Source organism: Nematolebias whitei, chromosome 4 (assembly GCF_014905685.2).
Source record: "Nematolebias whitei isolate Nwh7 chromosome 4, NemWhi1, whole genome shotgun sequence".
In the NCBI taxonomy this organism is placed as follows: Eukaryota; Metazoa; Chordata; class Actinopteri; order Cyprinodontiformes; family Rivulidae; genus Nematolebias; species Nematolebias whitei.
The window spans coordinates 15027919-15054572 of record NC_056501.1 but is presented as its reverse complement, the minus strand read 5'-3'; the positions used below and the strand labels follow the sequence as shown (position 1 = coordinate 15054572).

At 39.3% G+C, this 26654-nt stretch overlaps 1 protein-coding gene across 1 annotated transcript; it reads left to right on the top strand.

Moving 5' to 3' along the window:
* Positions 1 to 26654, top strand: map7d3 (MAP7 domain containing 3). Its single transcript, XM_037675516.1, has 18 exons — positions 1 to 10; positions 8850 to 8951; positions 9254 to 9334; positions 9695 to 9858; positions 10042 to 10153; positions 10498 to 10581; positions 11035 to 11127; positions 13914 to 14039; positions 15971 to 16110; positions 19060 to 19190; positions 19310 to 19530; positions 21810 to 21939; positions 23348 to 23633; positions 23890 to 23943; positions 24026 to 24080; positions 24611 to 24764; positions 26232 to 26509; positions 26586 to 26654. Exons 1-18 carry the CDS (start codon positions 1 to 3, stop codon positions 26591 to 26593), a joined length of 2229 nt encoding a protein of 742 aa, XP_037531444.1. The 3' UTR covers positions 26594 to 26654.

Genomic DNA, 26654 nt, shown 5'->3' with positions numbered 1-26654 from the left:
ATGTATGCAGGTAAGTAAGTCACCCCTATCATTTGAGGAAATGATGATTTTTAGTTTTAATATTGCTCAAAAGTATAGTTTCCTCAAAAGATTTGGGTGACCAAAGAGGTGGCACAGTGTTTTATCCATTACCAGGTGCAATGGTGGAGCCAGGGGGTGGTCACTGGTGGCCTTGGCCACCCCCAGCTCCACCATTGCACATAGTGGTGGATAGAACTCTGCCCACTTAGACAAAAGGGGAAAAAACACCTCTGTTCTTGTGGAACTCCTTCCCACTTGCATATCGTGCACCAACAACATTAAGGTTAGCGTGCATTCCCTGTTCAGTTTCCCAGTCCAGAAAAGCATTCCTGTCAAAAGTTATTAACGTTCATTTAAACTATTCAAATCTTTCAGTGACTGGGAACACTGGTGTTAAAACAGGAAGCTAAAGTAACTACCAGGACAAACAGCACTGCGCAGCAACCACTCTGCTGACTCTTAAAGGGGCAGCACAGATTAACATTAACAAAACCTTTTAAGAGTTTTATAAATTGATTCATACACTTCCATGTCCATGATGTATTTAAACATAGGTTTTACCTCCTACCCCTAATGTCCACGTTGAAAAACACTTAAAAAATTGTCAGAGTTTAGGGATTGATGAGAGATAAACTCTTAATAAAATCTTTTTTTAATGTCAGCTACTTTCTAAACGCAGTGTGTTTTAGTCCTTGAGGTGCTGATTGCAAGTTTTATGAATTCAGCTGAGTTACAGACAGCAACCAGGAACAGAAGTGGGAAATAAATGTGAGGTTCAAAAGATTAAACAGTACTTTTATTTTATTTACCAAATTCAAGTACCAGTAACAAACCGTTTGATTGACACTCTTAGTTCCAACCTGGAACCTGCTTTGGTTCTGTGGCTCGTATAAAACCAATAATTGATGTCATTAACAGTTTGTTTCTTGGTATTATGACACACAATATGCATTTTGTTTCAACCACCCAGACTAACATGATTTAATACACAATCAAGTTAGAATTGGTGAATACATAATATTTTTTACTATAATTTAATTGTATTAATTTGTGTTGATGTCAGTGAGTCTGTAGAAGAAATTCATCCTCCTGGAGAAAAGGACTCCTTAACAAACTGGGATGTGTCACCATGATTCTGCTAGTTCTGCAAATAGCTAAGGCTTACCTTTGCATGAACAGGCTTTGATAATCCCGTAGAAGATTAGTTAGATAAGTTAATGCGTGTGTGTGTTTGTGGGCATGCATCAGCAGTGTCATTTGACCTGAGATCTTGAGGATAACAAAACATTTTCATTGCCACGGGTTTAGTTTTACACAGAATGTCAGTCAAGAGTATTTCAGTTTTGATTTCACTGGTGGTAGCACACACTTTGCTTATTTTATACAAACTAACACGCTTCCAGGAGTCTTAAAGAAAGGTCTGTGACACACGTTGGTCAAACAAAGGGTTTACTATACTTAAGCACTCTTATGTAGCCTGTCCTCAGAGCAGGTTTTTTCGCAGTTGATTTTTAGGAGATATAATGAGATGCTGAACTTCTCTCCTTTCTTCTCACCCATGGATCTTTTGTCTGTCAGGAAAAAATAAATGCCCTAAAATTACTGTAATCATTCAGCATTCAGAAAATTGATGGGAAAACGGTTTGATTTTCAAAATAAAACGTACTTTAAAGTTGAGAGGAATGTGAAGAGGCTGAATTTTGTTTTATTTGGCAATAGAGAAGCACTCGTTTTCTTTCCTTCCTAAATGGTTAAAATGTATATGACCTTTAAACCATCTAAAAAAGCTAAATCTGGTCCTCTGGACATTCAAAAAAACAAAATAAAACAATTGTAGAAACGTTTCGTCTCTCATCCGAAAGACTTCTTCAGTCTGAGGTGCTGTATTCAGCTCAGTCTTATAAATACCAACTTCTCGTAGTGGATCAACCAGTTTGCTGCTGTCAGCCAAAACCAGCAGCAAACTGGTTGGTCCACTATGAGGAGGTGCTATTTATAAGACTGAGCTGAACACAGCACCTCAGACTGAAGAAGTCTTCCGGATGAAAGACGAAACGTTTCTACAATTTAAAAAAAAAAAAAAAAATTTTGAATGTCCGGAGGACCAGATTTAACTTTATTTTTTAGATTTTTTACCTGGATTATTGAGCATGCATCAGGAGATCTTAAAACCAGGTGCTCGTTTTGTTGTTGTTGATATTGCCTTCAGTTACCCAACTCGGGCACAGCTAAACGGACGTTTTAAATACATTTTAAACATGCCTTCTTTAAGTCGTTCTGACAGCACATCCACCCTCTAATTGTGTTTATTTGCATAAAAGTCTGCCCACTTCAAGTTTTCAATGCCAAATGGTGGTCCAAACGTGCATTTAGCAGTCCAGACATTTCCGGAGCAGCAAGTCATTTAGCTGCAACGTGCTGCAGGCACAGTGGAGTGCAGTTTGAAGAAGCAGACGAGATCAGCTGAGCTACAGTAACTTTAGTGCTTATTTTAAATTTCTTTTCATATTTTTTTGTTCAGTTTACCAGTTGTGTATGTGACAAAATATCAGTTGATTTTGTAATAGTTGACTGGAGCAGTTTGATGTTGTGCAGACTGGCCTGTTTCCTGTTTAGGGTTTATTTGGGCTGCAAAGCTGGGTCATTATTAGTCCCCCAGTGATCTTTACCCTGCCATAATAACCCAGCAGCCCGGGGCTGAGCTGTAATTAATCTGACCTTTTGTGCTCCACTTAGAAAGTTACTATTGTTGTTTGCTCACTTCAAATTGCTAAAGTCAATATCATAATAGCTGTACAGTTCTTTTGTACCATATTAAGTTTGATGGTAAGATAAACCACAGTACGTTACAAAACTATTTGATGATCATGAGAAAATTGTGTGGAAGTGGCATATTTTCTGCTGCAGACTGGAGCGCATATATTTTTTCCAACATCCTAAGAAATATTTATACCGCTCAGTTAATGTGTTTGATCTGTTTAAAATCTAAATCAACAGACGAGTTCTTAAAAGTCACCGTTTTTGTCTCTGACACCATGGCTAAGTTTGTCCAACCCAACAGTAGTAATATATGTTAATGTGTGCAGATCCCCATAGTGATGGAGTGATGACAGTAAGCTCCTCTCATTGGTTTTTTTCATTTCTATGAGCACACCTGCCTCTCATGAGATCTGTTGGGAAAACTGTCTCTATGTCTCAAAACCTTTTTAATCAGTTGGTGGAGAGCTGTGTGCTTTTTTTTAATTGCAAGACGTTTGTCTTGAGTTTCATACATTTAATTTCTTAGTATGCTTCTGGAATCCAAAAACTCAGTTGACCATGTCGTGATTTTTTTAGGCTTTAAGTTTTATAGTCAGTGATATTATGCAAAGTAGTTCGCATTGTTGAAGTGAACAGCTGCTACCTCCTCAACCTTTTCCTGTCAACTTTTACTTCCCCCTATGAGGCAGAAAAATGCAGTGTACTGAAATATAAATTATATCATATTATGATGCAGTTGAATATTTCATTTGTAAGCTATAAATGGTTAACGTTGCTTTGTTCAGTGCCCTGAGATGACTTCTGTTGTGACGTGGTGCTATATAAATAAACTGAATTGAATTTTTACAATTGCATACTGCTTAAGTAGCTTTTTAGAGCCTATTTTAAACCTGATGCACTTTTCAGTATCAGTATAATTAAAAAAGAAATTGATTCAGAACTATAAACATTTGGTGTACATCTCTATTTGAAGCTGTATAAGATTTCAAGTTGAGATTTCTTCTTACTAATGAGCTTTTAAAGCATTTTCCCTCTGTTTATGTTTCTATAGTGGTTTCATTTTAATTTAGTCTTTTTTTTGTTTCTCGAAACAGGCCTTTTAATGTGCTTAAAAATGGTTTTATTCTTTCTAAGATGCACAATGTATTACATAGTGATGTTACCATGCTGCAGTGTTGGTATTCTTTTATCTGTTGCTGTAATTTGGTGAGGTTTCATTCTCCAAAGTTAGCCATAAGTTGATAGCTAACCTGTACTCAATGCTAATGTGCTGTAAAATGGACACATTACACAAAACAAAACTAATCATAGCACTTAATATTTAGGAACAAATCTTTAAGGTTGTTCTATAGTGTTTTCAACAAAATTGCACAGAAATGGTGATAGATTGATTTACTTAATCATTTAATTTAGTATAGATGAATTAGTTATGTGTGTGTATCTACAAATTTGTATACTGTATAGTGAAGCCAGATTTATAATCTAATATTTACAGTTAATCTTCTCATAACCGTGGCAGAAGAAATACGGTTGAGTGGGAAAGTGACCTATACTCCACAAAATGATTAACTATAGACTGTGGCCCTGTTGTTGTTGTTGTTGTTGTTGTTGTTGTTGTTGTTGTTGCTGCTGCTGCTGCTGCTGCTGTTGTTGTTGTTGTTGTTGTTGTTGCTGCTGCTGCTGCTGCTGCTGTTGTTGTTGTTGTTGTTGTTGTTGTTGTTGTTGTTGTTGTTGCCGCCGCCGCCGCCGCCGCCGCCGCCGCCGCTGCCGCTGCCGCTGCCGCTGCCGCTGCTGCTGCTGCTGCTGTATATTGAAGATCTGCTGTATATTGAAGATAATGCATGCATGGCTACTTAACATGTCAGATATTTAACTCCTGCTCATTCTGATGTATTTTTTTCTCGTCATTCCATTATTAGACAGATTAGTAACACTTGGCTAGTTTCAGGACAATGTGGCTCATGAAGCTTACATTAAACATAGTTTAGCTACTTCATTTCAGCTTTTGCCAATATTATTGAACAAATATGTGACCTTTCATTTGCCAATATGTGTGTTATTGATCTGGCCTCATGTTTTTGTTGACATGACTAGAATATTTTATTAAACTCGGTTTAGTTTTGTCTAAAGGTAGTTTGTTTTCTTCATATACTGTATAACTTTGTCTCTTAACAGTGAAGACTTACTGTTGCAGCAAACTAATGTACTGGAGAAAACCATTCTTTTTGTGGGCTATTTGTAAGAATCAGAATCTCTGCCAGGATATTCAGTATTGGGTTTCTCATTTGCCCTTGTCAACACAGCACTTTTTTTAGTTAAACTGTAAGAAAAGCACAAGTATTTGGTTCACCACTCAATTTGGCAGTATAATGTCATGAATGAGAGGCCGACTATTCTGCCTGTGTGCTAATAAAGGAAGTTGAAAGTGAATTGATTTCCATACAGACAGGCAGACTGCTTTGTACTTTGAGAAACCATGATTAGTACCTGTGACGTGCATGGTGCAATTTTGATCTTTGCACCACAACATAGAAAAGACTTAAAAGGTGCCTTTGTGTATCAGTTCAAATGTGGATTTTTTTCTAACAAGGTTGAGTCAGATCCTCTGGACAAATTCTTCTTTGTTGAAACGTTTCATCTTCTCCCGTCTGTCACTAAGGTCCCTTTTTCGTTTTCCATGGAGGTTATTAAAGTGTGATTATACTGTTGTTTCTTTGGTCTGAGGCGCTACAACAAACAAGCAGCACCTTCTCATAGTGGATCAACCAGTTTGCTGGTGACAACCAAAACTAGTTGTTTACATCAAAAGGAGGACCATCAGCCTGACGTTTGATCGTTAGTGCCCTGATGGCTGCTTGCTATTCACAGAGGGCTGAGTGATGAAATCAAAATTGTTGAAATCAGGTCTCTCTTGTAAATGAGTCCTCGAGGCTCAATGGGGTTTACCGGTCTAAATAAAGGTTGAATGAATGATACTTGCAATAACGGAGAGGGACAGTTGAACACGGGGGCCTCCGCCCCTCTTTAACATTTGGGGGTGGGGGATGGAGGGGAGTCGTTGTGCCTTGTTTAATGACCCAGAATGGGACAAATGATGGTGCAGGCAGATGTTGGTACTTCACCTTTTCCACCCACATAATTTGGTTCACAAGTTCTGTGCCACCACTCCCCTTCAGGCCGAGAATCTGCCGTAAAACATTTGCCAAATCTTCCATGCAAGTTTGTTTGTTGTGGTGACCCCTGCAGAATGGAGCAGTCGAAAGAAAAACTGTTTTTGTAGTATTTCTTGGATGCTGATTTTATTGTCTTGCAATTTTCACAAGTGGAATTTGATTCATATGTGATTTCTAGTGCCATAAATTAACAAGATGTACAGAAACACTTGGATGTGACAGCTACCTTACAAATAAGTGTTTTTGCAAATTACATAGTTTTTTTCTGGAATGCCACCTGAAAGTTTAGTTTTCATGGTTATGAAAAAAGTGGCACTTATTAGTATTGAAGAGGGAAAGCCTTCAGTGCATGTTTAGAGTACCAGTCCATCTTTGTGAGTATCACAGTGCTATTGATTGTTATTGTTCTTTGTCAGCAGTTCTGTAATGCTGAGTATACGGCAACAAGGAGGGGAAAAAAAGGTCCTGACAGTTACAAGGGCTCAAAAAGCTTAATCGTGTCCTCAGCATTTCCTTCCTTTCTCTCTCGTTATTTCCTAAGTTTACTGTTCACTGTAATAGTTTTAGCTTACAGATTGTTTGTTTTAACTGAAAAAAGGTAATCTAATGGTTACCTTCAGGAGCTCGTGCCTTCTTAAAGAAAACTGATCACCTTGATCACCTCATGCACACTAATCAGCGCAGCAGTGACTTGAGTTTTGTCATAATAATTTTATTTTATGTGTATTAGATTGTTACCCTGGAATCATTATTAGTCATATACCTGGAAGTTTATCAGGATTTGATTCAAAATCTTTCCACATCATCACGTTCATCTGAGATTCAGATATTCTTTATTGTCGTTCGCACCACATGTGGCACATGTTGCGGAATGAAATTATGTACACAGGGTCCCAGTTACATCCAACAATAAAATGTAAAAGAAAAATAGTAATAAGAGATCCAAGAAATGAACTAAGACTATGAACTAAGAAAAACATCAACTAAATACACTAAGCACTAGTAGCATAAAAACAATACGCCAAACAGCAGCACGAACATGAGTCTGTGTGAGCAGATGAGCACGCATGAACACAGCAACATGAAACAGATCAGCAGCAACATGATGTGATTATTCTGGTTAGAGATTCATGAGTCTAATAGCCTCAGGGTAGAAGCTGTTCCTCAGTCTAAATGGTAAATGGACTGTACTTATACAGCGGCTTTCTATCTTATTTCAAGATACTCAAAGCGCTTTACAATCTGTGTCCTCATTTACCCATTCCTACAGCACTCTACTAGATCTCTACAAAGCTAATTGAACAAATCATTCTAAAGAGACTAACCAGTGCTTTATCACGTTTATACACTGATGGGACACACATCAGAGGCTATGAGGGGTTCAGTGTCTTGCCCAGGGACACTTCGACATGTGACTGATGGTGGATTCAAACCCCCAACTTTCGCATTGGAGGAGAACTGCTGTAACCACTCAGCCACAGCCGCCCCAGTCTAGTGGTTCTACACTTAATGCTAGGCCTGTCACAATAAACAATAAATGAATTAATCGCATGATAAATGAAAATTATTGATCTCATTTTCATTTATTGGCTTTATCGTTTCTTCATCTCTCTCTTTCTACTGAAGACACCGGATGACAAAAAGCTAAATTCGGGTGTTCTTCACTTACCCTGCCCTTTCTCTTTTCTCTTTAAAATCTGTTTTAACCGTCCAAAATTGCGTTTTTGGATCAGTAAAAGCAACTAAGCTGAGAAGCTAAGCTACGAGCTAAGCTAACAGGCCGACCTCGGGAAAAAGCCTCCGTCTTGTCGAAGCTCCAAAATTCATGGTTGAAACTCGTGCCTTTGTCTAGAAAGTTGTTTTTTCTCTGCATAAGAAGCTGAGAATGTGTTTACTGATTTTTATTAAAAGATTTGTGTGAAAAATGCTATGCTAAAGAGCTCAAACCACACCGAGCGTTCGCCATTTTGAGAACCGAATAGAGACGGCCCATGTCACGTCAAGGGGCCTCCCATTTTTCTTAAAGAGAGACGCTGCTCACTCCCTCACTATCCATCCTTCAGTTCAAACAGTCTTATACAGCCATCCAGTCTTCAAAAAAGTACTACACACAAAACAAATTAACCAACATTCCTTCTTAAATTTGACAATAATTACAAATTATCTAATTACAAATTATTGTTAAATTTCAAACAATATTATCGTTTATTACAATAATTTCTGAGACAATCGCCCAGCAAAATTTGTTATCGTGACTGGCCTACTTAATGCTCCTTAACCTCCTTCCTGAGGGGAGCGGGGCAAAAAGTGTGTGTGCTGAGTGAGTGGAGTCCTTCGTGATGCTGGTGGCCCTCTTCCTGCATCTGGAGGTGTAAATGTTTGTGATAGTGGGGAGACTGACTCTAACAGACTTCTGTGCAGCCTTCACCACTCTCTGCAGAGCTTTTCTTTCTGCAGCTGTGCAGCCTCCATGCCACACATTGATGCTGGAGCACAGGATGCTCTCCACTGCACACCTGTAGAAGGAGGTGAGGACTGAGCTTCCCAGACCAGCTCGTCTCAGCCGCCTGAGGAAGTAGAGTCTCTGATGAGCTTTCTTGATCAGGCTGGTGGTGGTGTTGCCCCAGCTTGTCATAAAAAGCAATAAAAGCTTGGCACTAGGGTTAATGACAAGAGGGTGGGGATGCTTATGTCTGATGGCTAAGTATTAGGATTGTATTGTTGCTTTTTTTTTTACTAAGCTGTTAGTGCACAGAGAAAAAAATGATTACCACATGTTTTGAATACTCAAAGCTACAGTTTTCTTGAGATGATTTCACATATTTGCTTTATTAAACACAACATTGTGTTCCAGTAGTTTTGTGTTTAACTTTAGGTCATCTTTGTTTTGTGCAGCTGCAGCCGCTCAGGCACAAGCAGAGGAGCGGCGTAACTTAGCAGGGGACAGTCCAGGGCCTACAACAAACGCACCAGCTAAATCTCAGGGGTGTAGGCCAGGTAAATGACACTGCACTTCGACACAGACGCATAACAAAGCCCTTTCACTGCTTTGTTTTTTGTAATCTTAACATTTAGATGCAACACAATCCACTTCCATCGTCCTCTTAGTGCGGCTTACTGCCAGTCATCATCTTATTACTGTAACAGTTGACGCAGCTTATTAATGGGTCACATGCACACATCTGTCCACCTGATGCAAAGCCTTTGTAACACTTGCCTGCATTGTAACTCACCCTCTAACGCTGTATTTTTGTGCCTTTTTTTTCTATTTAACTACGTATACATCTATACGTTTGCAGTAATTGATGGTGCCGCGCTTCGAGTAGACGACCGACTGCGAGTAGCAAAAGAGAGGAGAGAGGAGGCAGACAGAAAACAGGGTAAGAGAAGATTTTATTTGAATTTTTTAACTTAAATATTAACTTAAAAAAATAACAAACAGAAAATTTGTTCACACCTGTTTTAGAAATAGAATGGCTATTATATAAAATAGAAAAATAATTTTGGGGGCATGATTTTGGTATAAAATGCACAAAACATTTTTTTTTTTTTTTTTTTTTTACATCTTCAAAAACTTACCGGTTTTATATATATATATATATATATAATTGTAATTACATCCAAAAAAGCCTTTGCTGTGCTTTGTAGGCTCCCAGTCCAAACAGAAGGCAGTAAGCACACTTATGTTTCCCCAGTCTACGTTCACCTTGCATGAATTGACAATCTGAATGTGTCGTCAGCTGTACGAGAGTCTCAGATCATGGAGCGGGAACGCAAAGCTAAGCTGCAAGTGGAGCGCCAGTTGGAGGAACGTCAGAAAAAGGTTGAGGAACAGCGACGGAAGGAGGAGCAGAAACGGTTGGCTGTGGAAGAGAAGAGGAAACAGAAGCACGAAGAAGAAAAGGTATCTAAAACAGAGTCAGGAAACTCTTTGCATACTGATGCTCGGATGTTACGATAATTTACAGGGTTATGATCGACTGTTTCTTTCAGGAATAAATCAAAGGGGTTGTGGCAGAGTTGCACCCACTGACAATTAGGTGTTTAGATTTCTTACATTTTTCTCCTCTGCTTCCATTTGCTGCAGGAACACTATGAGGCAGTGATGAGGCGAACGATGGAGCGTAATCAGAGACTGGAACAGAGGCAGAAAAGGTGGTCTTGGGGGGGACTGTCCACAGATCAAGATGGACAAGCAGGTAGAGTTCCATGTTCACGTTCTGTTTCACCATCTCGCCTCTGCAGCACTTTTCCAGTGCATTTAGAGCGTCTCACTAAAAATTTAGTGTCCTCAACTATTTGGCAAAAGAGTTGTTGATGGCAGATTTGGTTAATTAAGAAATGTGCAGTCTTCTCCTTTTCATCTAGAATAATTCACATTTAAACCAGTTTCCCTACTGTATTTGTGCTTTAGCCAGTAAATTTGAAGTCAAAACTAATGACTGTTGGCCACATGTCACTGCACATTTTCTCTCCTCGTATGAAGGATGTGCCCCATCATCTTGTGTTTTTGTTCCTGCCTGAGAGCTGTTTTTTCCCACAGGAGAAGCTGGTGCCAGCGTCTCTTCTCCAGTAACTATAGTTGTCTCATCTGCCTCATCAGAAAAGCCACAGAGGAGTGGACAAGGTTTTGTTTAATTTGTTCGTTAATGTCATGACACAGCATGAGCTGGCACTGGCACCACAGATAGCCTGGTTCCCCATTGCACCATAACTGCTCCATCCCATCAGTCCCCTCCTGCCCTCTAACTGGCAGTTTTTCCACTAACGTCTTTTCCTTCGACGCTTTTGCTCTGAATGTGTATGTATGTACAAGCACAGGTTCCAACAAGAGTATCATTAAACACAACAATCCTTTCAAACAGTGTTTACTAATGCACATCATGCGCTAAAACATTTCAGTTCAGTGCTTAAAGACTTTACTGAAGCAGGTAATACTTTTATTTTTATCTTGTAAAGGAATTAGTAAGTAGCAGAACTTTGTGGTCCCTTCCTTGTCTGCACCTGAACCTCCTCTCCTATTGGCTAGTTTCCTGTGTAAATCCCGCCTCCCTTGTCTGTTCTTCCTCCCTGCACTTAGTTGACAAGCGCTCCACATCCACCACCAACCTGAAACAGCCGTCTGAGGCTGGCATCAGCAAACGTTTGTCCTCCTCCGCCACACTCATCAATCGTAAGTCTCCACCTTTCTCTCCTAACCCCTTTGTTCCCTCACCTTCTCCTTCCCTCCTACTAATCTTGTGTTCAAGTGTTGCCTTTCATCCCACATAGCGTATAGCAGACAGTATTCATCGGGCATGTACACAAATGTGTTTGTGAAAAGTTTTCGCCATCAGCTTTAAGCCTAAAATGAACTTTGACCTGAAATGGACTCCTGTTCTTTGTCATATTCAGTGTTTACCACACAGACTCAACACAGAGTGATGGGGAAACATACTTTTGTCTTTCTGCCTCCAAGGACCCCACAACTCTGCTGCATACATTTACTATACATTTCTTTTAGGTACTGAACTAAATATACCGAACAGTTCAACATCCCATGCATTAAACTGCAATTTAACAAGTTCTTACTGTTAGTTGTCTTTTGCAATATTTACAAGCCCCTAATTCACAATAAATATTTTATATACAGAGTGGTGGGGAAACAGTAGGTTTTATGAAGAAAAAATATTCATAAACTGGGTTATGAGATAATGTCAAGTTCAGAAATGCCCTTTGTCTATTTCACTTTTGATTGTTTTAATCCACAATTGATGCAGGAGTCTTAAGACGTTGGATGGACCAGCACTGAGGTGCTGTCGTGTAATTTCATCGCTGCGTGTTTCGTTGTTGTCTCTCAGGTGTTAAGCCAAGGAGTTCATCTTGTAACCGGTTGCCAAGCAGTGGCACAGCTGCTCAGGCCAGTAAGGAGGATGGCAAAAAGCTTCAGGTGGAACAGACAGGTGCAGAGGATCACCCCTTGTTCACCATATTTTCTTTTCACATTAAAGTCAGAGCACAACACATTGTTTTTCAGCTTTCAACAAGCTAGCTTCACTTTCAGCTGTTAAAGAAACAACGTAGGAAATGTTGGTTTAGTGGGAACCAAGTGTCAGACGTTGAAAAGCTGGTTTGTGTATTCAGGCATTCGTTGTTTAAACTGGGGCATCAGCTGCTGTTAGCTCTTGCCTGGTGACTTGCACAAGGCCAAATGAAGTGCACATGACGGTGCCAACTATTTTTTTTTTTTTGGTGGGGTGGGGGGGCTTTTCCTTGTTGACTCCTCCAGCTCCTACTCAGCTGTAACTCCACTCTCATGTTTGTAGGCCTTTCTATGAAGAAGAGAAGTTCCTCCCTCACACGAGTGAGTGTGGGCAGAGCACAGACCCCTGCCAAGCCTGATAAGGGGACAACGGATGATCAAGGTGGCATGCATGTAAAAATCAGCACGCATTGTTCAGGCCTCTCTCTTTTAAACAACAGGCATGCAGCTTTCATGGCTTCCTCATGCTGAATGCAGTGGCACTTTGGAAGTCCTAACACATACTTTCTGCTACTAAGACCTTTAGGAGAAATGCTTATTTATCTTAATTAACCGTCATGGAGTTCAGAATGGTTTCCACTTTTTGTTGTCAATATCTTCTTCTGTTGCAAGTTTTTCTTAACCTTTAAATCTTTCCGTTCGAAAGCTCGAAAATTTACTTTAAAGGTATAACTCTCAACCAGCAGATCCAGCTCTGTGTTGTTTCTCATTAACAATTGATTTTCCTTTTTTTTTTTTAACCTTTTTTCCATTTTTTCTTGTCTAAAGCATCAACACACGGGTAGTTTTGTTGTGTACCGTCTGCTCTAACAAAGCTCTTTGTTCAGTTGTCTCAAATTGCTGGTTGTCTTCTCCCTCCAAGATGACCTCACACTGGATATAACGTGCTCTTGCTTCAGTTCGGTGTGTGTCAGTGCCACTCTCAGAAACCAGAGTGCACAAACTGACAACGGCGTTGTGTCAAAGTCTTTGTTACAATTAACCACGACTGCTTTTGTTTGTCGTTCAGCTCAATTGCTCACATTGTGCCACGGATTCTGTGATAATATTCCTGTCTTGTACAAGTTGTGTTTTTTTGTGCAGTTAACCTATACTACAACACAGCTTTCATTACTGATACCCTGAGATTTGTACCTGGATGAAGAACAACATGATGCCAGCCTGTCACCAATTAACAAAAATCCAGACTGTCACTAGCAGATGCTGCCTCAGTAAAGCGCTACTAAAAAGCACAAATCTGCATTCTCCCTTTTTAAAACGCTCGTTTTTAGAGAAGTGATAAATTCAACCTATCCACTCTAAAAGTTCTCGTCTTTATCCTTTGTAGTTGGTAGCAAAAACAACTCCAGTGGGGAAAGTTTTACTGTTTTCATTTCATAAAAGCAATGGCTCTTTTATTTCTGCTGTAAAATCGAGAAGCATCATGACGATTGGCTCAGTTTTCTGATTTGGATTGGTACATTTGCCACCGTCTGTCTCAAAGAAAACATTGTGAAGCAGAAGCTAAAGACCTTTTGCTTGATGACACTCACCCTGTTCCTTGGGTCTGTTTCACTTTTACACATTCACCTGCTTTCTTTGAAGGAACTAACGGTTTATTTTTCCAAGGAACCATTGATTTGTCCTCACTGTACACGTCGACTGTGATTTTAATTATTTTGAGTTACCAGACAGTTTATCTCCGTACTTATCCATGGTGTCCTGTAATTGACTACACCCTTTCATTTAATATCCCTAAAAGCTGAAAGGATAACAACTGATGAGGAATCCATGCATGATTACAGAGATATAACCTTTGGTTCTGTACATTGATTCTTTCCTGTTGAATCACATGGTGACCTTTCTTTTGTCTTTATTCCACACTCTTGTCCAACCTTTCCTTCTTGGCCCCCTTTCGTTCTCCTTGCCTGTTTTTTGGGAACTTTTCGGCCGTGTAGCCCGCAGGCCACCGGCAAGTGCTGTGGATGAAGGGGTCCTTAGTCGCCTCCTCACCCCCACCCAGGCCTCACTAGCTAGGAGCAAGAGCGCCGCCGCCCTGTCCGCTGAAGGAACAGATGCTTCAGGTAACCTCCTCTTAGGAGATCCTGACGGAGAAGACGGGGGGCTAAACACAAATGCCTGCCCTGCCTACTGAACATGCATTTTACAATTTAAAAACAAGCTCAGTCACCCTGATTATTGCTTCTCTAGATAAATTCAACACGTTGCCATGCAGTAAACTATCATGCTTTTGGAAAAATTCATTATAACCTCGGTGGTGGTGGAATTACAGGAATTGTTGGTAGCTTCCCCCTTTTAAAATGCGGCAGTGTTCATGATCAGCAGTTTATTGTGTACCGTAGTTTTCGGCCTATAAGGCGCACTAAACAAAACAAAACGGTCAGATAATTCGAACTTTATTCAACTCATTCACAATAACTCTCAACATTGTTCAGTTGTACCACATAAAATCAGTTTGAGGTCAGTAAGCACAACCAGGGTTAATACATAATACAGAGTTAATACACTGTTGATTTTTGAGAAAATTAAATGATTTTAAGTGTGCCTTATAGTATGAAAAATACAGTATGCACAGTCATTACTTTCTGTAAATTAGACACGTGGTGTATTGCATTTGGTGAATATTGAGATAAACACAATTCCAGCTCACGCGCACTTGCAGAGCTTTAAACAGTTTGTTGAGCTGAGCGGTCCAGGAGACTTTGCCACGGGCATTTCTCTCCGTCAAAGGAGCCTCATGGTCCGTGCTGAGAGATTTACTCACAAGCTGCTTACCTACTGGTTCTTGTTACATTGGAATGAGACTGTTGTTCTGTGGAGAATGGATACTAGTTGTTAAACAACATTTCTCCTCTCTTCAAAGGCATGTAAGCTAAAAGTAATCCATTGCTGATATTTTACATTTATGCACGCTTTAAAGATGTTTGTGTCATCAGCGGAGGACGTTTTATATTTAATATTATAGCAAAATAACACGCATTATTAATGCTTTAAAAAAAATTAAGAAGCACTGACTCAGTTCTCAAACCTCTGTTCTTACTGCTGTATTTTTCCCCCAGTGTTTGTTTTAGGTTATGGCGTTTATTGACAGGCCATTATGAATCCATTAACAGCTATGGATCCTCAGCTAAGTATAGCTTCAGCTGAAACCTGACTCATCCATGGAAGCTTGTGACGGGCTAGGTCTCATAGTCATCGCTGCGGCTCACTGCGCAGTCAGATTGAATTACAGAGCACGTTGGTTTAGCAGGAAGAGTTGTTTAGGTTTCTGGATTATGAGGGTTAATCTCTCAATCTGACACAGCAAAACAGAGAACACGATTTCCTCTGCTACTTATTTACATAACATAGCTACCACTTTTATTGTAAAAGTAGAAGCATGTAAATCTCGGCAAGTTTTCTGCCAAATATGAAACTGTTGCGTAATCGTAGCAGGAAATGCTAAAGACCCTATTTTTTTATTTTTAGGAAAACAAGGTGACACATTATGTGTTCTGTGTACTAACGCATCATTGTGCTGTAATATGTGTGTTCAATGTTGGTGTTTGGTGTGCTGGTGTTCAGATTTATGTTTTGTGCAGATTATATGGTAAAAGAAGGGTGTTTTTTGTTTTGTTTTTTAAATATGTACATATATATATATATATATATATATATATATATATATATATACACAGTATAAGACTGTTGCTTTCAGCTCAAGTTTTCTGCTAAGTCAAAGCTTTTAGAAATCGACCTTCCTGCATAAAGTGCTATATCTAACAAAGTGCTTTTTGTGTGCTCTTTCCCCCCTCACAAAAACACTCCTGCATTTGTTTCCTACCATCATCTACCCTCTCCCGCCCCCTTTAATTTTTCTCTCCTACTCCGTTTTTCTATCGATCCTTTTCATTCTCCCCCTGCTTTTTGCTGCCTTGCTGCCCATCTCGGCCGCTTCTCACCCCTCCCGTTGGTTGTGCTACCCTGGCCCTGCGATGACTGTGTCCTTTACCAGAGTATCACCTGTGTCCTCGTTCAGCCTCTGCCAGCCTCCTGCACCCACCGCGGGGACCCGTGCGCAGCCGCAGCACCGACCGTCAGAAAAGCGCCATGACAACGTCAAAGTCGGCCAACGAGGCCCTCGACACTTCTCTGGTGAGGTCTTCTTAAACTTAATGTTGCTAACACCACTAATCAACAAATGCAACTATTTCAGTCTGATTTACCAATAAAAGACTTAAAAAATTTTGATTTTTATCAGCAAACGTTATATCTTAAAGCTGTAATTAAAGCTGTAGTAATTACATCTGTGTCTATATTAGTTTGTGCTTCCTGATGGAAATTACCTGGATGAGATTTTTTTAGATGATAGATCTAATCTCAACTGTATTCAGAATAGTGATTTTAAGGTTTTTTGAGTGTATGATAATCCATATAAAATATACCTTTGGAAATGGGGGGGAAAAACTATTAAACACAACAAATTGTACAAATTACTTGTTTTACTGGAACCATTAGCTTTTATTTCTTTTAGTCTTTAAATTTTTGAAAACACGAATGTGATAGTTGTAAAAAGAGCTATTATTTTTTAGAAGCTGCTTTAAAACCCAGTTTTATCCTGTTTGATAAATGAGTTGTGTTTTTTTAACACTGAAATCAGATGAAGAAGAAACAAATGCAGGACAGCCTCTGATTTATGCACATCTGACTACATTTGCCTGTCAAATTACTTCTATGGGACGCTGACCATAGGGAAATGTAGTTCCTGTTGTTCTTTAAACTTTTCAGGTCACTCGCATGTTAATTTAGTTTTTACCATGGAAGAAGCTTGTGCTACTGCAAGTCTGCCTCCATGTTCACATTTAGTGGCCTCTTGTGCCTGGCTCTCTCATAATCTGCTCCTCCTCATCCTCCTCCGGGCTTGTGAAGGGCTTCATTGTAACAGCATGCAACAAGGGTGGCCTGATTATGGACTGATGAGGCCATGCAAAGCAGACCCACCCTGACCCTACAGCATGCTTTTTAAAGTCTCACTGTCTGTCTTTTACATTTTGGTAGGAGATGATCAGAATTTCCAATGTCATGAGTAAACAGAAGAATTTACAGATCTCTGCTGTCTTATACCTCACAGTTACTGTATTTTTCGGCCTATAAGTCACAGTTTTTTTGAATAAGTTGCATGCCGTGCGACTTATAGGCCGAAGCGACATATTTATGGATTTTTCCCCATATTTATAAACCAATATTCTGCTGAGATATGACCATTTTCATTCATTCAGACTGAAAAAAGAATTGACAGTACCATTTTCAGCTGTTAGATGGCAGCAGAGTTGTAGTAGCAGTATGGCATGCTGTTGTATCATGTAATAGGTAAATGTGGCTTTAATGATAAGTTCAAAAAAGTAAAAAAAAAAAACTGGACTTTATTTATTATACTTTATATGTTATTGTTTTTGTCTTTAACTATTTTTGAATTTACCATGTCCTGGAGGATGGAGAATCTTCACCAGCTATTAATGACACAATCGGCTTGCTATACTCCCCCCACCGTCATTCTGCTCGCTGCTTGGAACCGTCAAACCAGCTGCATCGCTCAGGCGAAATGCAGCTGGTTTGACCATTAAAGTGCATTTATTAAGTAAAAGTTCAACTGAGACACACCTTTGCTATAATTTCGAGCAAATAAATAATTGTTTTAGGTGCTTTTCTTGTTAAATTTCAAAGAAACGAGCGGCGTTCCTCTTTTTTTTTTTTTTCCCTCTGTGCGCTCCCGGAGCACCGAGGCAGCGATTACAGTTGATTTGACCGTTAGTCCTTTTATTAAGCAAACGTTAGACTGAGACACATCTTTACTATAATTTAGAGCAAATAAATAATTGTTTTTTAGTGCTAATCTTGTTAAATTCTTGTTAAAGTCCTCCAGTGCACGCTCCCGCGGCCGCCATTTGACAGACCATCAATTTTTGCCACAACACCGGCCCACATTTCCGGGTTGGGCCCACATTTCTGTCTTGTCAGCAGTGACACATAATAGATGCAACATATACGGCGAAGCAACATTTATGGATTTGTCCACTTTTTTAGTCCTATTTGGACTGATGCGACGTATAGGGCGGTGCGACGGGTATGGCAGAAAATACGGTATACAGTTGTAGCTGTAAAATATTTTGATGAATTTATAGATAGTTGAGTTCCAAGCAGGGTGACTTCTGCTGATTTCATCTGATCATAAAGAAACCTCAGGGCTGGGCTTTGTCTATTTTAATTTATTTTTCACACTAAATGCTTTTAAAAAAAACTATATGTATTTTTAAGTGACCAACATTGCTATAAAATATACATTTAACTATATTCTTGTCTACAAAAGCTGTTTGTAGATGTTAAAAAACAGTCACTGCACTCCATCGGATGATCTGTGTTAACTCTTCATGTTACAATATTTATTTGATACACCTGAGAAAGAAATTAATTTTGTTCCACATAATAAGACTTTCTGTTTCTTCTTCCACTTATTATTGTTCAAAGAACATATGGTATTCAGCTCATATATCAAAGGATAAAACAGTTGCTCATAAAAACAGTATTGTAATATAAACACAGTTTTCCATTTAGGCCAAGTTGTGCCTGTTTCAGAGTCATATAAGTGATTAATCTTTGTCACTATATTTACATGGCTAAAGATAGTGCAGTGACTTTAAAATTGATTAGGTGTGTTACTTGCACATGTTTGAAAAACCAGTTTCTTCTCATGGCCTCGAGACTTAAAAACATTCATTTCCACTTTTGCCCCTTTTTCTTAAACTTAAGCACAAAATATATGACGTCTTAACTAAACTGTTTACAGATACTTCTGTCCACAGCAGACTCATAAATGACCCCACAATAACATTAATCTCTGTAGAGGAGTAAATCCTAAAACTTGTGAATTTAGGATTTTTAGGGTTTATTTATTTACTGTACTTATAAATAACATTTATTTACAACATTTAAGTTAATTTGGCTGATTTTTAAAGCGTTTATGTTCCTAATATGATCTGAATTGAGTTAATTTTAATCTTTTCTACCTCTGTTTTTGTGCATGTAAAAAAAAATAAAAAACTACAGAAAGACAAGCAGTTAACATCACCTCAGGGGCAGCGTCCTGCCTCCCCATCCACCACTCTGGTACGCAACCGCTCCCCTTCCCCAGCCCACAATCCAGGTCCTAAAAGGACCCCCTCTCCAGCAGCTAACAAGTAAGTCTTTACACTGGTTCTCTCACTCATTATTTTATATTTGCGTTGCTGGAGAGGTTGTTGTAGCCTTGAACGTCCTGTAAATCAAAATTTATGACACCCAATATGTCCTTAAACAGGCAGAGTCCCAGGATGCGTCCTCCTTCACCATCTTCAATGAAACAGCGCCCTCCATCGCCCCAACCCACATCAGCTAAGCCCCCTCCTATCCAGAAACCATCTCTCACTCCAACAGGACCCCCAACCCTGAGGAAGAGGGACTCCAAGTCCAAGGATTTAGGTCCTGTTCAGGCTGTGGCTCCACAGTCCTCTGATCTAAGCAAGACCAAAGAGAAAGATGGTGAGTTTGTGAACAGCGATAAGAAGTACAAACACGTTACGGATATGATGCACTCTTTTTTAAAAACTCACTAAATATTATTCAGACACAACAACAATGTTCTGGTTTATCTAAATATAATTTCAGCAAATCCGCTGCCCCTGCTGAACTAGCTGAAATTTTACACATCTCAGCTGTGGCTATCAGAAGCTTTTAGTTACATTGGTCCAAACGTACTTCTACTCTGACAGGCGATTAAAGTAACATATAATCATTCTATTATTATACTTTGGCACGTCTTGTTCAAAGCAATTACCCGTGATTAATCAGTCTTTAATCTTTAGCAAGTAATTTATTGTTGCTACAGAATGGCATCTTGCTACTCCTACTATTGTGTAGCTATTCTCCACCTGTTATATTTACACTAAATTGATGTGCTAGCTGAAGTAAAACAAATGAGCTCTTAAATTCAGGTCTTCAGAGCTTTGAAAAGCTGTTTGAATGATGACAAATTGTTGCATTCAGAGTTGACAAGCATTTCATGTTTTGTAATAGTAAATGTGTTTGATGCATAAAAAAATTGTTGCAGCTGTTGGGACAATTTTTTTTTAAATCTAAAAAAAGGTCTTTATTTTTAAAAATCACCTGGTGAGCTGAGTGTGAAGCTGCTTCAAAAAGGAGTCACTTTGAAGAAGAGCTGCTGTACAGCTTCTCTAACAGAATATACATTTAAAAAATGTTTTGTGTGTGTTGCACACTGACGTGGCAGCAGCAGCTTTGGCTGCGATAAATCCCAGTGGAGCAGGAGATCCATTAAGTCCCAGCTGGAGTCGCATCCTGTTGTAGATCTGGATTTATGATTGCTTCTGCCACCCTGTGGACAAAAGTGTTTGCTGCTAAATGAATGAGATTTTGTGCTGGTGAAACGTTACACTGATGCTCCGTGACTGTATACATCAGGGATGTCCAAACATTTTCATGTATGGGCTAAAACTATCAAGATTAAAGGACTCGTGGGCCACAAAAATGTGAATTTAACTCTCAACGTGAGCAAAAGTTAACTAATTTTGGTGGAGAAAGAGTTTTAAATTGTTGTAGATCCAAAACATGAAAAGCCTCATAAACACTAAGCTTATATTTTTAATAAAAATAATTTGATTTATTTGATTTGTTGGGTCTATGTTTGTTGTTTTCTTTTGTTTGGAAAGTTCAGTTGAGTCTGTTCTCATGAGTAAGTGTCCTTTTAAAAGGGGGTCGATCAGCCTTTTGTGCTGTCTATGGTCCACATGGCTGATCGAAGTTCTGAAAAATGGTCCAGCTGTCAGTCGCTTCAACAGATTCATAGAAGGTTTGATAAAGTTGATCAACTCGTATGCAGATGATACCACATTATAGTCATTTAAAAATGTCCAGTTTCCCTCTTGATTATTTTATCAACTGCAATATTTAGCCAAGTTTTATGAATCATTATCCAAAAGTCCTTTCTGGTAGAAATCAGTAAAGGATTTTGATGCCCTGTACCATGAAGTGAAAATAAAACGGTTATAGCCAAATGTTTATTTTCTTAATATTGCTCACTTTGAGAAAATTGTCATCAGTTTTGCTGTTAAACCTAAACATTATATAAAAAAGGATTACTAACTAATTTGCAGAAAGTCTGCATCAACCTCAGCCTGCTGTCAAAATGATGCCAACTGCAGTTGTGGGCTGCACAAAATCACTCCCATGGGCTGCAAATGGCCTTCGGACCGCACTTTGGACACCCATGGTATACATGAAAAATACAAAAACAAGATGATCTTCTTTGTGTGTTGCTGGGAATGTTTTTATTTATTCTGTCAAATAGTTTAATTGTAGTGAACTAAGCCTATATATATGTATAATATATGAGCAATCAATAATCACAGTGAGTCCAGTAATAAAGTTTATGAATTATCTAGTATAAAGTAACTATACTAAAAGTTGAATGTGGATATTTAAAGAAGCAATATATTATATAAAACACATTTATTTGTCTTATTGCATTTTTTATTGCATTTTCTGAAATTGTGTTCTGAAAATAGTTTCAATCAATTCTCTTGGGTAGATCAAAGATAAGCATGGAACGCTGTAAAATGCTGCACGAGACCAATTTCCTGATTTCTTCGTGACGGAAAGCCTCCCTAACCCATCAGTTCCTCTCTCCTCTTGGTTATTATTTATTTAGTAAAATAGCAAATGCTGGGCCTGCACGGCGTTGATATAAGGATGACTTGATGACAGGAGGTGCTAAACTTTATGTTGGCTTCTTTACCTACCAGACTCAAAACCTGCAAGTGGCACAAACTCAGCCGCTGAGGCCGCCAAGATCCTGGCTGAAAACCGCAGACTGATGAGAGAGCAGAAGGAGCGAGAGGAGCAGCTCCGAATACAAAAAGAGGAGGAGGAGAGGTGAATATTGAAGCATCTCGGCAAATCCTTTTCTCCTTGAAGAAATGCTTTTTTGTTGTTTTTGTCTATAAACATTGTTCTGTCAGGCATAACAATGTTTACAGAATACTGTTGATCTAAACTTTTTTTTACTGGTATTTTTTTTATTTCTGAAACGTAATCACAGCAGATCCAATTAAAAACAAGAAAATTATATTCTTAACCTAACAAAACACAGATGTTTGTCATTTATGTATTCCTCAGAAGTGTAACTGAATTTCTAAAGCTGAGGAAGCAGTCAAACTTGACGAGCATTAGAATCAGAATTAGCTTTATTATCATTGCACCCGAGCACAACAAAATTACTTTTCATTTACAGCCGTCTAAGAAAACAAAACAACAGACATGGGGGAGATGGAGGTGACTGAGGCCGCCGGCCTCGGGAGGCGCAACCCTTTTTTACAGATAGAAGAAACACGGGGGGAGGATCGACTTAGCCCTTTGGCGCCTTTGCATCTCCTAGGTTGCTGCACCAGGGGAGGCAATGAGGGAGGCCAGCGAAGGTATGAGCTTAAGGGGAAGTCGTAGCACAGTACAGTTCAGAGCCGTCCCCCCTAGCTATAGTCCTGATAAGAGGTGTTTGTTTATCAGCCGGCTCGGTTGAGCTCTGACACAGATCCACGTCCTCAGGGAGGGCGTGGGGAGGGGAGCAGAGTGTCTTGTTTCCATAGCATCCAAGGAGAAATTGAGATAGTCAGCCTTCCAAGGCCAGGTCCAGATTCAGATTTCAACATTGTTTTGGGTCAGGCCGAGCTCGTTAATTTCCGCATCTGCCTTTACAGTCTCGCTAGTACATCTCATGACGACTCCAAACAGCCGAATTGTGCTTACTTATGCTGAAGTTGAGCTTACAACTTCTTCAAGATCTATTCCTTCCAACCATCTTTGAACACTGTCACAAAGTTCCACAGTCCTGATACTATCAGTCTGCTCGGCTCTGATACAGGTCCACAGATAGTTCGCACAGAGTCTGAGTGTTGCCAAGCCCAGCACACACATTCCAAGCAGCTTAAACAGCTGCTGACGTTTCTGAGTTTGTTGATAATCCAGATTTCCACCAACTCCAAAAAGCAGAATCCAGTTATCATAAATCCACTTGTGTTTCCGTCGAGGTAAGAGGGCTCTCACTCTGTTTCCTTGTTGAGAAAATTTGATCAATTGGTTGAGAGACCAGCTGAACAAATCCATAGTTTACAATTCGAAAGGTTTGAAAAAAGCTCTGAAAAAGGTTCACAAGACAAAGAGCAAAGCAAGGACGGAGGAGGAAGCGTCTGCCTTCACTGAGAGCAAGCAAGCAAAAAAAAATTACAGGTTTAGATTTTCTAAATTTAATTTAATTCAATAATTTTATTTTTTTTGATCATCTCAGACAAAGAAAAGAAGAAGAGGAGCGTTTAGCAGAAGAGGCCCGACAGAAACGCCTGGAGGAGGAGAAGAGGCTGGCTGAGGAAAGACGAGTTAAAGAAGAAGAAGATTCTCGCATCGCAGAAGAGGAAAGAGCAAGAATGGAAGAAGAAGAAGTAAAAAGGCAGGCCGAGCTCCAGAAGGAACGAGAGGAGGCTGAGGCAAAGGCCCAGGAGGACGCGGAGAGAGTCCGACAAGAACGGGACCGCATTATGCAGCAGAGCCAGCAGGAGCGCATGGAAAGGAAAAAGGTATGGTGAACACAAACTTCATGTATTGTAAATAAATCTTTTTATTTTTTATGTCAAGTATTTGTAGTGGTTGAGGCAGGTTTGTTTTAAGTAGAACTACAAATTATAGGTATAACGATAGTTTAAAACTTTCAAAAATGTCTCTTTGGCTCAGTCATCTTGTAAAGAACCTTCAACTTGTGGCTGCATAAATACTGGGTGAACCTGAATGAATTAAAACTTTTATTTTAAAAAAGGTCTCTCTTTCCGGTTTCAGAGAATCGATGAAATAATGAAAAGAACCAGAAAGGGGGATCAGAATGCCTTCAAGGTGAGCTTCGCTTGAATCAGCTCACACGATGTTTGTGCTGGCACACTGAGAGCTGACTTCTTGTTCATTTTCTCATGTGCAGAAAGGAGAGGAAAATGGAGATGAAAGTGTGGACCAGATGATGGGTGACACCAGAAGTAGGTGTCTCCCTCCTTTACCACCTAAATCAAAGATGTCTTTTCCTTTGAAACATTCTTTACTTTGTTTTATGTGCTCATTTATGGCACCAATATGCTGTTTGAGCAAAACGCTTTATTTGTCCGTGTGCTTTCGCAGTTAAAAGGTTTGTTTTTCGGACACATTTTTTTCTTAACTCTATAGTATCATGTAGATATGATTTCTTTATGTTCACATCAATGGTTTGTTGTACATTTTGCTCACGACTTGATGATATTGGTAACCTGATTAATGAAAACAAATATAATATACAAATATTGTGTATTCAAATCTCCCCCCCCCCCCATTTTGTGTTATTTATTGTTTATTATTATTTATTTATTATTTTATATTGATTTGCTGTGTCCTGTTTTTAATCTTGTTTTATCTTGTAAAGCACCTTGGTCAATGCAAGGTGTTGTTGGAAGGTGCTATAGAAATAAAGTTTATTATTATTATTATTTACTCTTCATAAATGTTTATATATTATCCATGTCCTTTATTGCTGTAGCTGAAACGGATGACATTACGATGGAGGATGATAAAGATCTGTCCTCTGATGAGCCTTTGATGGCCAGAGAAGAACCTCTGGGCAGTGTGAATGGACAGTTGGAGACAGAAGACAAGGAGAACTCCAATGGCACAGATGAGACTCAGGCAGAGAGGTACGACCACAAACACCTTTTGTGAATATTGGCAACGGTTTTGTCCCAGTATAAGTGTGGAATGGTCCTTTTCGACTGCAAGAAATTCTATTTTGGTTCATATCGAGCACCAACAGCTGCATCAAAATCCTGCTAACACAAAAATAGAAAGTAAAGTTCAAATCTTAATATATTTATTTTCAGTGCTTAGGGGTAAAATTTTAGAGTTGGGCCTTTATTTCTAATTCCCGATGTAGTAGTAATGTCATTTTTCTACAGTGCCTCATTTTGGTGCAAAACATTCAATTCAACCTTTATTTATTCAGGTTAGTCTCATTGAGCCTCGAGGACTCATTCGCAAGAGAGACCTAATTTTATCAAAGAACGGTGACAACAGTAGAAAATCTTAAAAGAAAGCTTATAAATTGAAAAAATAAATAAATGGAAGAAAATGTAAAAAAAAAAAAAAAAAAAAAAAAAAAGCTACATTATTAAGTGATATAAAATATTAAAAATCTCTACTAAACATCTCTTCCAGTTTTTCCTCTTTAATAACTTCCCTCCTTACGGTTCAAAAGGCATGACTTTGATAAGAGACTGTATTGTATGACACAAAGTCAACAAATGTCTTTTAAAAAATGATCGCATTACAATCTAAACAAATCTTGTCTTTTGGAACACATTTAGCGTAAAGCTTAATAGTTGTATTTAGTTTGTGCTGCTGCTGTGTACAAAGTGTTTTACTTGTGGTTTATACTTGTTTCTGTGTGATTTACCAAACAGAGTACACACACAGCAAGTAGTATTTTTAGTATATATAAAGGCGTTTTAAACCCTTCCTACACTCCTGCAATATTCTAAACAATGTTTTTAAACTCTGAACGCTCTAAAAGAGCACAGCATGTCATGATCTCTGCTCTCTCGGCCACCTGCCAGCCCTCTTGGCCACGCCCACTTCTCTGCTGCAGAGTAGAGATGAGACACTGCAGGAGGAAGCTTCTCCCTGCACATGCGAGCTGCACAAAGGTGCAGTAAGGTGCTAAATTTATTTTAAATAAAAAACATTCCATTCCGATCGTGCGGCTCATCCATCAGTCAGACAATTGTGTGTCGTGTTCAATCTTACTTTGAAAAACCACTATGGAGCGAGTCTGCGACAGTCGAACCGTGAAGTAGCGAGGGACTACTGTAATGAAAAACTCATCACATAAACCTAAATGTAGAAAAACCGCTAAATTAGCCTTTTCAGTGGCCATTATAAATGTAATCTTATGTTTTCATTTTACTTCTTGTTGAGTTCTCGGACCTTGGAAGGATTTGAGAAGTGTCCGTACTTGACTCTTCAGTGGGATTGATTGAGACCGAGTGCCACATGAAGGAAACTTTTAGTCCACTCATCGTGTCTGACTCGTGACTCTGCAGCTTACTTTCTGGCGTTTGTCTCCCAGTTCTTCTATCCTCTCATTAAATGTCTCTTCCCCCCTGCAGCCCAGTCCCTAAAGGCCACCTTGTTGAGGACTCGGAGTTCCTGAACGAGCAGGACTCCACCAAGGCAGAGCTGGTCTCAAGTCTCAACGGGAAGTCAAACCAGTGGAGCTTCGAGGAGCTCATTGACGTCAACGTTCATTCCAAAACTCGGCCTCTTGTAGAATCCGAGGATTGTAACCAGGTTTTAATCAACTGTGATGGGAGTGTAGATGGAACCAGGGTAGTCTTTGAGGACAACACCCTGCATTCCTCTAATCAACCCATAGAAGCCATGCCAGGTGAGGAACCACATTCACTCCTTGGCTTCGTCTAAGTTTACTTTGGACTCATGTTCTGTAGTTCTGGTCTTTGCAGAAATTTGATGCTGCAGTCATTGCTGAGAAGCTTCAAAAAGTTGCACTCCAAAAAGTTCCTGTCCAGCTG

Excerpts from the sequence above, each read along its gene's own strand:
- map7d3 (XM_037675516.1), top strand. Across the intron at positions 10,154-10,497 it reads AGATCAAGATGGACAAGCAG|GAGAAGCTGGTGCCAGCGTC; the intron begins GTAGAGTTCCAT and ends TTTTTCCCACAG. Across the intron at positions 16,111-19,059 it reads AGGCCCTCGACACTTCTCTG|AAAGACAAGCAGTTAACATC; the intron begins GTGAGGTCTTCT and ends AAAAAACTACAG.